Consider the following 13,976-nt stretch of genomic DNA (forward strand, 5'->3'; position numbering starts at 1 on the left):
AGCATTTTGGAGAAATATCTCTGAGTCTGATGTAGACAGCTATAAGGCAAATACTGGTTTTGAACAAATCTGCATGATTTCATGCTTCTCAAATGGTATCATTAGAAAAATTTCATAACAGGCTGTCTTTTCTAAATACATGCCTATTAGGGCAAAATGTTTGCTTGAAATGGCTGATCTTCCTTTCCTGGGTGTTGGGAGAGAAGGGAACGCTGCTTTCTCTTCTGTTTCCCTTTGTTGCCTCTTGCCATCAGATGTGGAGAAAAAATGAGCCTGTGTTCAGTACCCCTGCGGTACCAGCAGTTTGTTTAATTAAAAAGTGCAAGGTAGAATGAGTCCTTCAATCTGTTTTAATCTTATCTACATCAGAGAGATTTTTATGTGAAGTTAAAACACTTATAATGCACTGCTCTAAATTCCTGTGAGCATCCTTACTGTGAGATGAGGGGGCTTCGTTTCTGGTTATTTTATGTCAATCACTTGACAAGACAGTGGTAAAGCAGTTATCCTTTTAAATGTCGTTAATACAAGAAGGAGGAGCACAACAGAAATGCTTATAAAAATCTCCCCACTTTTACCTTTCAATATTCTTTGCTGGTTTGCTCTATCAGCTGTCAGCTGCCATGTGTCTTTCTGATTTTGTGTGTATTTTAATATAGTAGCAGCTGTCTGTTGTACTTGATTATTACAGTATATGAGGCTAATTGTGTTCAGTGCGTTCAAAACCAAGGTTACAATAATTAATTCATCTTGGATCCTTTGTTTCTATTTTTCTGCTAAATCTAACAATATATTCCTGCAGTGAACGCCTCCCAGAACGGCGTTCTTTTCTCTCAGCCATACAAATGGGTAGAACTCCTACCCTGGGAAGCAATGAACATGCAGCTGCAGTTACCCTTGCCGCGAGTGACTGTGTTCGCTGTCTGGAGGGAGCGCAGTATGGCTGGTTTGCATCAGGGGGTCTCCGTGGTTAGGCTTTGCACATTCAGCTCATTGTTAGCGGACACATGCTTACTCTGTCAAGGCTTTGGAGCACATAAGAGAAAAAGCTCTGTTTGGCCCCTTGAGCTGAACAAAAACCTCTGTAGCTATAGCTAGAAAAGTGCTGTCCTGAGACAGTAAGTTCTCATGTCCGATGGTACTAGCACTTCCCCATCAATACTAGAAATACTTCGACTGACTCAATCCAGAAACAGCTTTGCCACAACCATGCACAAATTCCTCCCATCTGTCGCCACAGAAATTATCTTGCATTTTGTGCTTCACAGCATTTCTCAATGTCATCCAGTTCTTGTTGCCTGATTATTTTAATCCTTCTTCCTACTGAGGGTGCCAAAGCTATTACTACAGTTTCTACACAAGACCAGTCTTCAGACCAAACTTTTGGGACCTCCATCAGTGAGCTCCTTATAGCAAGCGGTTTCTCTCAGCATATTGCCTTGTCCTTTATCCTCATTAGCCAGTTTCTTACCTAGCTTCCAGTCTTTATGGTGCTAATCCTGTTCCTCAGCTTAATTGATAATTTCCTACACTGCACCACACAAAAGCCTTACAGATTAGATCTACCGTTGGACTTTTGTCTACAAAAATCTGTTAATTTATCAGACAGACACTACATCTAGATTGGATGATTTACCTTTTGTGAACTAGGCTTCATTTTACCCAATTTTCCATTTATCTCCATGTCCCTAATCACTGCTCCCTGGTGTCTGCTTCTCATTTTAGTTTATTGCCTACTTCCCATACAATTCTTTCAACTGTCTATATTCCCAAACTTGAAAGTATTCAGATTATTGTGTTCTGTTTCTACTTCTGATTTAGTAATTACCATTTCTACTAACTATTGTGCATTGTCTTCATATTTAACTCTCATCCTTACTGAATGTGACAGAAGGTCTGGATTCATTTTGGTGCCAAACTAAAGGTTGTTCAATATTGGCCTCTGCTGTCTTTGCACACCAAAACTATTTCTTCTCTTCCTATACAAGAACTTTTTGCTGTTTGTTTCACTTTCTTCTTCATTGCCAAGCTTGGTTTATCATTTACAGCAGCTAGACTTAACCCCTTTTCTTTTTCACCTGCACAGTATCAGTTTGCTTTTGTGATTATTCTTTATTCCTTGTTTTCTCTCTTCAGTTCTAACACTTTTTTAAAAAGGATGGTTTGTCCAGTTGCATCTGGACCTCTCCCCTACACATTCTCCTCTTAAGATATAAAATCCAGATTATTTTAAGTCAAAGCTATTTCAAATTTCCTTCAGACTGATTATGAATCTTTTAAACACCTGAAAGAACAGACACTGTTTCTTCTAAACTTAACACATGTAAGTGGTGGGAATAACTCCAGAAGTTTACTCCAGTTAATTCAGATAAGTTGCTTGGCAGCAGTGCCAATGACAAGCATCTATCCTGTATCATGGGTTTGAAAGCTTCCAGTTTAGTGGGAAGGGGGAGTTTAGGCAAAAAGAAGATGCTTTTTGAAGACTTCTTAGCAGTTAATAAAATACCTTACTGCTTAGATTGAAAGCATGTAGAAGTGATGTCCTCTGAGTGACGTTATGTCTGCCTGTTGACCCATTCCTTCATTTTGGTAGGAAATAGAATGTAATTCGGATGCTTTAACCCTGTATATCATTGATTTGGCTGGTAGGAGGCATAACTGGAGTAAGCACTTCAATCCACTTAGTTAATCAAAACAGAAAAATTAATTAATTTCCAATTTTACCTATGTTTCTTCCCAGTTGCTCATGGACTATGTGGATGGCCAGGCATAACTCTTAACACACATCCTAAATACTCTACCTTCTTTTCTGGTAACTTCAGGAAACAAGGACTTACTCAATTCCATAAGAAATCTCCAATTTTATAATGCAGCTATTGCATTTAACCCTTACCATTTGCTTTCAAAGACTATTCTGTCTACATCTCTAGGGGACTTCTAGCCTCTGTTTCCATATGCTAAGGTGGAAATAGCATTTAATTTGAAGAATCGCAATTTGAAAATCAAACATTTTCAGCAACATTTAAGCTTTTGAATGCAGCTGCTGCTTTGCTAATTCATGACTTTTTTTTTTTTTTTTTTTTTTTGTTATCTCCCTTGGGTTGCAAATTATTGCCAAAGTATGTAGCATGACACATTCATCGTACTCCCTTGTCTTCAAAAGTATGCTTGACTTGGGAAACGCTGAGGTTCTCATTGACTATCCCCCCCCCCGCAGTAGTTATGAAACTTGGCCTCTTGGTCTTTGTTTTCGTATTCACTGAGTATCATTTAGAAAAATTATATTGTTGGTAAGATCCAGCTCTTTCAATAGGAGAATGTCTTTGTTATGTTTTCTTGTCTTCACTTTTTCTTGTAATAAAGAAAAAGGCAGCGTTTATTACAGTATTTTTTGCTTTCTGCAGTTCATTCAAAAACTTGCTTGTTCTCTGTTGTTTATTGCTTAGCTCCCCAAATTTCCTTTTTCAGCCCATGCTCACGAGCACCTTTACAACCCATACACTTTTGTTGAAGATTTATCATTCTGGAGTTAAGTATTTCCAATAACAGGAAGATTTCTGCTAATATGACTGCACTTTCATATTTGGTAGGAATTTTAAAGCACTTCACCTTTACCTTCCACATGACTTTTCACTCTTTTTTCCAAAACACTGTTTATTTCCTTCAGAATGCAAGAATTAAACTTCATAATGTACTCTGTGGTATATTTAAGAGATCTTTGAACAACATTTTCCTTATATTGAAACACAATATAAGAAAGAAAGAATATCCAAATATTAACTTCAAATGAAAATGACTGATGGCTGTGAGCCTTATGCTAAACATAAGGATATCGTTGCATTTTCCACCAGTACGATGTTGTCGCCTCATTTGGCTGCTGTAGTGCTTGTGTCTGGAGCATTGTTGAGTACAGGGGCAGAGGTGGGTACACAAGAGACTAGTGTTATAGCCTTTCTGACTGTGGACAGCAGTGACTTCAAATTACAAACAAAATGAAGCAGCATCCTGAATTACAGACCCGCCCCGCAATTCCCTAACCATTGCACACTAGCTCCCTAAACACCGCTCCCCCTTATCTACCCCTGCTAAGAAAGCAGTGAAGACTGAGGGATAATGGACTCTATATTCTGCAAGGTGGTGAAAATTCAGGTCCCATGACAGTGAAGTGAATTAACTTCTTCAAGAAGTCAAAATATATTCCTGTTCATATATCTATGTTCAACTCATTCTCCAAAGATGATTCTTTGTTGAAGACACTGAAGAAGGAGTATTTCATAGTAACTGAAAGCAATACTGACCCTCAGCATAACATCATCCATACAGAGAAATGGGAACTTACAGTCCTGTGGTTCCTTTTTGGTTTTTATAAAGAAAACCAAAACAACAGAAGAATCTAATAAGTTCCATGTGAGGACTTAAAACCTTTGTTCATGATTTTGTTTGAAAAATAACAACTTCTCACTATAAGGTAAGTAAACCACTTTCCCAGTGCCCTGTAGGTCAGAGCACTTAAGTGGTTCACTGCAAGCAAGTCTGACCATCCAATTAAGTAGATTACACAGGCAGGTATACTGTCTCTTTTCTTTCTCCGGGGACTGTCTGTGAACAGGCTGAGTTTACGCATTTATTTACTACAATTAACGTTTACATTTTTTCATTTCATGTTTTCTTTTGGGGAGCCAATATCAATTAGGCAATTTGCTGTTCAATATGACCAAAGGCAGAACTCAGTCACACAGTGGTGCTTTTTTCCCCCTGACTGGTCGGTCAGTACAAACTACTCCTTACTTCAGTCTGAAATTGGTTCTGTTTAGTGATTACATGAGTTTCAACTGGCTTCAAACACCTTTTATACAAACGAAACTTTACCTGCCTACCTACCTTATGCACATATTTAAAAAGAGTATAACCATGTCAAACCAAAAAGCTCTTTTGAAATTGCAAACAAAATTTTTAACATTTTAACACTTAAGCTATGCAGGAAGACGTGATACCATGACATGTCTTTTTTAATAAAAAAAACCCTTTTTGATTAAAAAGTTACACATGATAGGGAGAGAGAAGCGGAGAAAGAAAAGAAATATTATGACCAGATGATCATTGATAAAAAACCCCAAAAAACATACTATGAGGTGACAACCAGGTGTGGAGTAGCAAGGCACAGAACAGTGCTGTTGTCAGTAAACCCTGTCAAGCAGGCATTCACTAAGAATATTAAGAAATCTAAATTACATATTTAAGGGAATATAAACCCATGCATAGGTAGGTAGATCAGCTCCTGGCTGTTCTCTTGCTGTAATTATGAACTAGTTTCTGGTTAGGAAACCAAATTATTGTTCCGTAATTAAAGAAAAGAAAAAAATTCTAAACTGAGATGCAAAATACAAACTGAAGCTCTTTCAAGAACAGAAATCCTGCATTTGCTTCTATTATAAAACACCTATACCTGTTGTTCCTAAAATAAAGTATGCTTGCCAGAAATTCTGGCAACTGCTACTGCAGCTGTCAAGATTATCTCCATGGCAGATGTCTGGAAGCCTTAAAAGCTCCTTCTTGGGGTTCTGGGCTGCCTAATGCAGAACTGAGATTTGTTCTCTGGCTTACAGAATCCATGAGCTGTGAAACTCGTGTTTTCTTGTGCCCGAGATCTTCCAACTGAGATCTGAAAACATTGGAAAATGTGTGCTGCTGCAAGCTCATAGATGAATGGGCAAAACAACAGCCGGGGACTGAGAATTGCCGGCTTGTGTTTCCTTGGGAGCATACTGAAAACAGGAAGTTTTCACTTTGCATTGCTGTTTTGATAACTAGGCATTTCCAACAAAAAATTATTTTGATATAAACCTCCTAACCAGTTCTGTTGTCTTTTAACATGTGACAACCCCCCAAAAAAAATTTTTAAAAAAATCCCAAGCTAAAAGCTTTGAAAACAATCTACAAAACTTGAAATTTATGATGAGCTAGTGTCTGAAGAAATCTAATTGATATTGAAGCTTTCATTGTAACTTCTGCAATACAAATGCCGCATCTTTTATGCTCTTTTTGACAGCTCCAAAACAGTGAGTATCCATGTTTCGCTATTCATGCTTTGTAACTAATGAAACTATTGCAAGATAACGCTGTGAAAGGAAGAGATATCCTTTTAACAATGCAGTATTTTCACAAAGCTGCCATATCTGTGCTGCGTTGTTAAAAATCTACTGTCAGACTGTGCAACATCTTGTAAGAGTCATTTAATTTTCCAGCTTCTATACTTTTTTGTATTTTTACTTCACAGCGTTTTTAGTGTACAGCATCCTGCACCCTCAGACAAAGGGTGAGCAGATGTGGCCTTTTCTGTCACAGGAATATATATTCAAGTGTGACCAAAGACACACCTAGACTCCTACGTGGCTCTTTTTTTTGATGTAATGGGAAGACTGTTATCTGCACCCTTCCATTGGTGGGACTCTGCTGTTAGAATTAGCAAGGAAAAGTCATTTTTAGAAACATCAGTAAGTGTCAGCAAGTGAGGTTTCAGCTAGCATTATTTCACATTTTTGGTGCTAAAAGGTTTTGAGGATCATGTTTATCTGTGTATCCAAGTCCTTTGTCACAGACACTGTCCACCATTCTGAATCATGATATATGACTTCCTTAATTTATTATGAAATATATGCATTTTCTTCATTTGGAAATTGCTACTCTATCCAGAAAGTCTGCATTTTTATAGCTGCATCTCGGATAAAATAATGAATGAATTTTCCAAGGCAGAATATAATTGATTGTACTTGGCTTGCTAGGTAATGATATAATATGGTGTGACTCGACCTGCTGGTGCAGAACACAATCAGTATGCATGCTCTAGCTGGTGGAAAACATAAAATAAACTGCTTAGATTATTTAGTGAGAACTCAATTTGCTTGAATGACTAAAGCACAACATACGGCTTTCAAATGAAGAGTATGAAATTTAAAAAAATCACATAAAAATAAAGCTAAGGCTGAGAATAAAATGTAAAAAAGAATACCTCCTAAGCAAAACCCAGCTGAAGTTATACAAAAGTTCCAACCCTATACACCCAGAGAGCTGGCCCTTTATTTCCCAGCACTACTGGTGTCAGTGTATCCATGACAAAGAACGGCTATCACAGGCTCTGACAGGGCAAGGACAGTCCTGTTACTCAGAACATTAAACTTCCTCCATGCTATGCCTAGACATCCCTCTACAAAGCACATCTCACACTTGTATCGTATCCTACTGTCTGGTTCCAAAGCTGTTTACCATCATGCCTATCAACAGAAAGCATGGGTGAAACCAGCCAGCGCAGGAGCAGGAGCCCCTTGGCTCTGCTGCACAGGGTCATTCCCTGCGCTGGGGCCAGAGCACTGGGGGCTCCTGACTGTGTGGGGTGGGACAGAGCTTTATGCAGGCTGGCTTTTGTACTCCTGGACCACTGAGGTTCATGGAACAAGGAAATCAAGGCGAAGTTCAAATCAAAAGATGAGTTTGAAAGACAAGAGGTTAAGATGAATATGATAGTAGAGGATAACGTAACAACAACAACGATGATGATGATGATGATAATAATTAGTTAAGTTTTAGGACTGATGGCCTTTGTTTTTCAAAGCAGAACATAATAGTTCTTAAGAAGAAGGTGAAATGAGAAAAGATAGCTAGGAAAATTTAAAATATAAAAATTTTATAAAATGTATCAATATGGTGAAATTTTAAAAAAAGGATTGAAGATACAGAGTTGTATACTTAAATGCTATGACAGCGGCCAACATTCAGCCACCAAAGAGGCCAGACACATTTCCCCATCCACTGGAATATTTGGAATCAATTACTGATTACAGAAGAACTAAAAGGAGAACTTTTATTTGAAGGGTACAGATAATTTTAAGAATGACGCACTACAGTCTAGTCATCAATCTATGACTACATGAAAAAAATGAAAGTCATAAATCATTACATTTCAATACAATAACACCTTGAACAATTAACATATTTAACTGCAAGTATATCACCAGAGCTGTGTCAAACATACCGTATTTCTTTCTAGCTTCTATGGGCCTGGGAACCATTCAATGCACTACAAAGATATCTGCATACGGGGTAAGAATATAAATGCAGCTGTTTATAAACTCACTGTCCTGCATATCATGATGTTGCAAGTCTGTATTGTAAAAAAATGAAATGCTAACGAATCAAAATACTTCAAACACAATCTTCTTCTTAGTTTGGTCTCAGAGGCTCTAAAGCACAGTTAAACTCATTTCCTGCAGTTTCCATGGATTTTCATAGATTTACTCCTATAGGTGCAATAAACCTGTCTGGTGATAAAAGTAGCAGCACAGGGCAAAAATCATAACTGTTTCTTGAAAGCCTCATAAAATTATATTCTGCAAGGGGCACTAAACCACTCAGTTGATCCTAATTCAGCATAAAACCATTTGCTTCCCAGTGAAGTGGGGCTGTGCCCATTGGCCAGTGCAGCCAGAAGCAGAAGGAGCTGCATATCTGATGGAGACATACAGCTGGGCTGGGAATGAAACAGCTTTTTAGAAGCTGGAAAACAAGCAAGTGTACACAGTCTTAGGAGGGGAATTAATTTAGATCATTTAATGTTAACATATTAGACTTCATTATTGAGTGCAAGTCGCACATTTCACAGTTCTAATTCCTCATATAAATGATAGCAGATAGTAAACCACAAAGAAAAGGAGGAGGTGATCTGACTAAGGATAAAACCACGATAACTAAAGAAATAAGCAGATAACTAAGTGGGTTTTTAAATCTAGATGATCTCTGAATATAGTCTCTCTTTTCAAATTTGTTCTGCAACCTAAGTTTGAAGGGTATGAAAGGAGACACTGACAGCTTGGGAAACTGATGCTACATTTCAAGTAAAGGCCCTTCCACAAATCCCTGACAAAGGTCTTCTCATCAGCACTTCAGCTGGGAAGAACAAAGGAGAGACACACATGAGTTATACAGATTGCAGGCTGAGTACAAACCACAACGGAAAAGCAGTGATGAAAAATGTAAATACAGTTTTACCATCTATGGGGTAACAGGCTTTCTGGAGAAATGGAGAGACCAGAGCATTGCACCAGGTGCTGGAGGGACCTTTCCTACTTCTCAGGTTGAAGGGACAATCTCATGAAGGATGAAATCCAACCAGATGAGGTGCAGAGAAGGGCTTGCTCTGATTAGTAAACTAGGGGCTGAGAGAGGATATGACTGTTGTCTGTTAATGTACTAATGGAGTAAAATGCTATGGAGACAGGGGGATTCTTCATACTAAGTGATACTCTTGGCAGAAAAATGAGTGGGACAAAACCAGCCACAAGTAAATTTATGCTAGAAATAAGGTTTGTAATTGTTAGAGTAACAGTCTCCCAAGCAAAGCAGTGGAGGTAAAAAACCTAAACAGGCTGAAGTAAGAGTTCGATAAGAGTTTATGAAGAATACTGCCTGATACAGTTAACCATAAGAGAATGAGATTTTCAGTTTTCTAATCAGATGAGTAAGGGGCAGAAGGGACCACCAGCTACGTCAGAGGTGGAACTCAACCAGTGTATCAGCACAGATGATGAGGCCTTGCTTTCAACCAAGAAACCTTCCAGTTCTGAGCCTTCCCTTCCTGAGCATTTTTTCAGAACAGGTCTTAAGGGGAGGCCAGGGTGCCACTGGGGTTGAGGGTTGACATGCACTTACTGTAGAAAAAGAGGGCATCAATGAGGTTGAAAATTATGCAACCTCTACATTGTGTTCTCAGTCAAATTTTTGTTGCTATACTTGCTTTTCTTCTGTCTGCAGAATTCTTAAAGCCATAAAACCAAACCAAAATGCAATAGCAAGGAACAATTTTGTGTTAGACTGAAGCTTTGAATTTTCACTGTCTTGTTCAGATTAATTCAGGTACCATTAGTATCACAAAGTCTGATTTGAGTTGGTTAGCTATTCAGAATTTTAATGCTTTCATTTATCTAACACTCCTTTGGGCCACTATTTTAGCTATCAAGTAACCTTCCTTTTATGAATAAATGATGGTACAAAGCAATCACCTCCAGCACCTTGATGCTGCTTTCATATGATGGACACTGTGGGGGATACTTGTGAATAATGAAGTGCCATTCCTTGTAACTGGAGAGCAAATGTGTGCCTGTACAACACAATGTTTTAAATATTAGAGGACCTGAGAGGTAAAAGTTTAACGTCAACACAAATCTGCTGTATATTTTGGCATTTACACTACCAGGCAAGCCATTGGTTTAGCTAACGAGAAAGGTTTAATTCATGGACAATTACAAACTATAAATTCAGAATCAGTATGAATGAAACACCTTGTTCCCGGGCAAAAAAGTCTATGGGATTTTTGGAAAAGCCCTTCCCTTTACACTGCCACCCTGGGTCTGGTTACAGCCGTTGAAAGTTAAATTAAATTAGTGAAACAGTTTCTGACCAACAGGTACTCAAATCTTAAAACTAGTAACAACAAGACCAAAATGAGCTCTCTTTAAAAACTACAAATCATAAAATAGAATTGGGTTTGGTGTGGGAAGCCTGAAGTATTAAAAAAAAATAATATCTGCTCTTTTACGGTGTAGATCTAACAAAGTTTGGAGGGTTGTTTTGTTTCATTGTTCTGCATTGATGTTTCTCCAGGCATACTGCTGCTACCCAAACACATCTCTCATTTCCACATACCTTGTAGTGGAAGAGGAATAATCCACAGAAAAGGCTGTAGAGGTCAGCCGTGAGGAGGGAGAGGTTGACGGCTGTAGCACTGGTTTTCTTTATGACCACTGGCATAAAGCTGTAGAGGCCAAACATACAGGCACTAAAGCCAACATACAACAAACCTGCAGAAGAGAAACAAGAAGCACAGTGACCTTTCATAGCCTGCAGAAATGGCTCGCATTGGGAGGAAAAAGGCTGTGTTTTTAGAAAAGAATAATGCTTTTTCAAAGAAACATGGGATCAAATTATTAAGGTACACACATATATATAGAGAGAGACTAAAACCATAATTCTAAATATATAAGAAAACCAGTGAAAATCATATCAGCAGTGAGCAGGAGGTCTTTCCTCTGTGGTCCCCATAATATCAGCACTGTTTTAAATCGGTGTCTTATAAGTGCATACCTCAAGTCCAACATAAATTTGGATTAAATGATGCATTCAGATACCTCAAATCTAGTCTCTTAAGGAGCTGAATGTCTCCAACACCACCTGAGTTCATCTGAATGGGATAGAGCACACAATAGCTTCCTAGGAACGGACCCACAAGATGAACGCAACACTATTTGCAGAGGAGTTAATGAGCCAATGGATGAACGCATGAGGACAGCACTCAGGTGATAGAGGTCCTAGTCCTATTTTACCAACAAACCTGACAAATTGCTTCACAGTTTTGCACCTCTCTTCTTCTGCCCCTTTTTGTCTGCCTTCTTTAATAAAGCCTTCTGGAGTTGAGACTCTTTCTTGCTACATGTTTACAGAGTGCCTCACACAAATTGGATTGTTAGATGCTAATATAATAAAAATACATTACAGTAAAAACCTAATTTAATTTAAAAACCTAAATAACTTACTAGGAAAAAATTCATTGCTTCAATTATTACTTGATAAATCCCAAGGCAAATTAATCAATATGAAGTTAAAAAACCAGCAAACACTTCACTCATCTGCTCTCATGTAAATGATACTTCTTAGGCTGCGGTATGCTGCAGAATTCCCAGCTGATATGCACACGAGCCTAAATTTAGATTCACACCAGCTCTTCAGAGCATGTTGTTGTTGACTAAAACTTGCAGAAAAATCTGATTGCCCGAGTCCTGAAAAGAATTAGAAGGCGGGGGGAGCCTGTATGTTTTGTATCTGTTTGTGAATCCACTTAGTTAACAACTCTTTAGGAAAGCTATCTAAAGGACAAGATCAGCTGTGACAGTTTGAGTCCCTTGGAAGCATCTGAATGGAAGGGTACCTCAATCCGAAACAAACACAGCAGTCACAATATGTCAGTGTCCGTATATCAATTGTTATGGCATGATAATGAATTGGAATTTATATTCAGAATATGGATAATATTGAGAAGAACTGCTTTTACTAACAGGTAACAAATTTTTAAGGTATTGTATATGGGTATATGCATTGCATATGGGTAACAACAGAATCAGTCTTAGGCAGCACCGGAAAGAATCGCTTTATGCAAACTGCAACTCTTATGTAGTAGGTAAATGATTGCATCAAGTGGAGTGTAGTTTTTGTCAATGAGAAAATGTTTGCGTACATGAGCATTACAACAGCTTTTCTTCCAGGTTTCAATCAAGAACAAGTCAGGCGCAAAAGTCATTCTGGACCCAAAGTCAGCATTCTCACAGTACAGTCTGCAAATCACCAGCTGGTTCACTGAGGCCCTCTGAGTTTGGATTTACCACACATATCCAGGTGCTTTGCTGGGTTCTGCTCTCAATTGACAGCACAATTTTATGGTATTGCCTTGGTGTTCACATTCTTCGGCAGCCAACTTCACACCCTTCACAGGCTGCTTTTCCAAAGGGCATTCCAGTTCCAGTGGAAAATTGCTTAAACTGTAGCTGTCCTATCCGAGGTGATTGTAAAGTAGCATTTCATTTACACCTTAAAATACATGTAATACTCACCAGCTGGATGGCATTTAGTGGTGACAAAAAACAAACTGGAAATAACATCATATGATTTTCAGATATTGCCTCTTAGAGGGCCAGTCTTCTGATTAAAAATATGTTTTAAGTCAAAGGCTTGGGCCTCAGTTTCTTTGGGTATCCCTGCAGCGCAAATGGCAGCCTTGGGAATCGCCACTAGTGCTGCAGTCGCAGGTGCTGGGATCCACATCTAACCAGGCCACATCTAACTGGGTCACCAGCACCAACTGCCTGTAGCAGGCACTGGAAGGAAGCAACCTGGCAAGTCAGGAGGTGCTTTTGTAACAACCTGCTGATCAGCTGGTCTGTGTTAAACCCTGAGAAGTTCATCATCCTAACTGTTTGCTTTCACATGTGCTGGCATTGTCCTAACTGAAGGCTTAACATGCATGAAGGCAGCCGTGGGTGGGATTCATTCCACCTAACTCTGGACATGTACTGAGGGTTGGTGGTCAATGAAGAGACTGGGAAATGTAAGGGTGCATATGACAATCTTTTAAGAACAGCCTCTTTAAGACACCACCTTTAGTATAGTATGATTTGTGCCATGCCTGTTTATTGATGCTGATGATAAAGAGAGTCTATTTATATAAATCAGATGTCCACATCCCAGGTATGTAAAGCTGGTGGAAGGAATCCCATCTTGTCTGTCAGTGTTCACCCTGATGGGTAAGGTCACCAGTTCTGCCTGGTTAGGTGTGAATGCCTCATAAGTGTCTGAACTGGGCACTTAGGTTCATAGGATTGTGGGGCGATTCAAGCTGGAAAGGAACTCAGAGGTCTCTAGTTCAAACCTTGCTCAAAACCAGACCAAGTTGCTCAGGACTTTTCCCAGCCTGGTCTTGATCCCTCTGAGGATGAGAACTACACAACCTTTTTGGGAAACCTACTCCACTGCCTGCCTGTCCTCAGTGTGAAGATTTTAGTTTTATCCAGTCTGAATTCACTCTCATTTCAGCTTCTGCCTGTCGCCTCTCACTCCCCTGCCATGCTCTGTTGTGAAGACCTTGGCTCTGTCCTCTTGATAACCTCCCTGTAGGTAACTCCTCAAAGCCTTCTCTCTCTTAAGAAAGACACAGAACTACTGGAGAGGGTCTAGTGGAGGGCTATGAAGATGATTAGAGGACTGGAGCATCACCCCTGTGAGGAAAGGCTGAGAGAGCTGGGGCTGTTCAGCCTGGAGAAGAGAAGACTCAGAGAGGATCTTACCAATGTCAACAAATATCTTAAGGGCAACTGCCAAGAGGACAGGGCCAGGCTCTTTTCAGTGGTGCCCAGCAACAGGACAAGGGGCAACAGACA

The 13,976-nt window shown here is 39.2% G+C and overlaps 1 protein-coding gene across 1 annotated transcript in view; it reads right to left on the reverse strand.

Moving 5' to 3' along the window:
• The window catches only part of SLC35F1 (solute carrier family 35 member F1), a 253,835-nt gene that overhangs the window by 11,890 nt on the left and 227,969 nt on the right, over nucleotides 1–13,976 (reverse strand). The window contains exon 7 of the mRNA XM_040599259.1: nucleotides 10,696–10,850. Within this exon, the coding sequence (XP_040455193.1) occupies nucleotides 10,696–10,850 (155 nt within the window). The remainder of the gene's footprint in view (nucleotides 1–10,695; nucleotides 10,851–13,976) is intronic.

The sequence above is a fragment of the Falco naumanni genome, chromosome 6, assembly GCF_017639655.2.
Source record: "Falco naumanni isolate bFalNau1 chromosome 6, bFalNau1.pat, whole genome shotgun sequence".
NCBI classification, from domain to species: Eukaryota; Metazoa; Chordata; class Aves; order Falconiformes; family Falconidae; genus Falco; species Falco naumanni.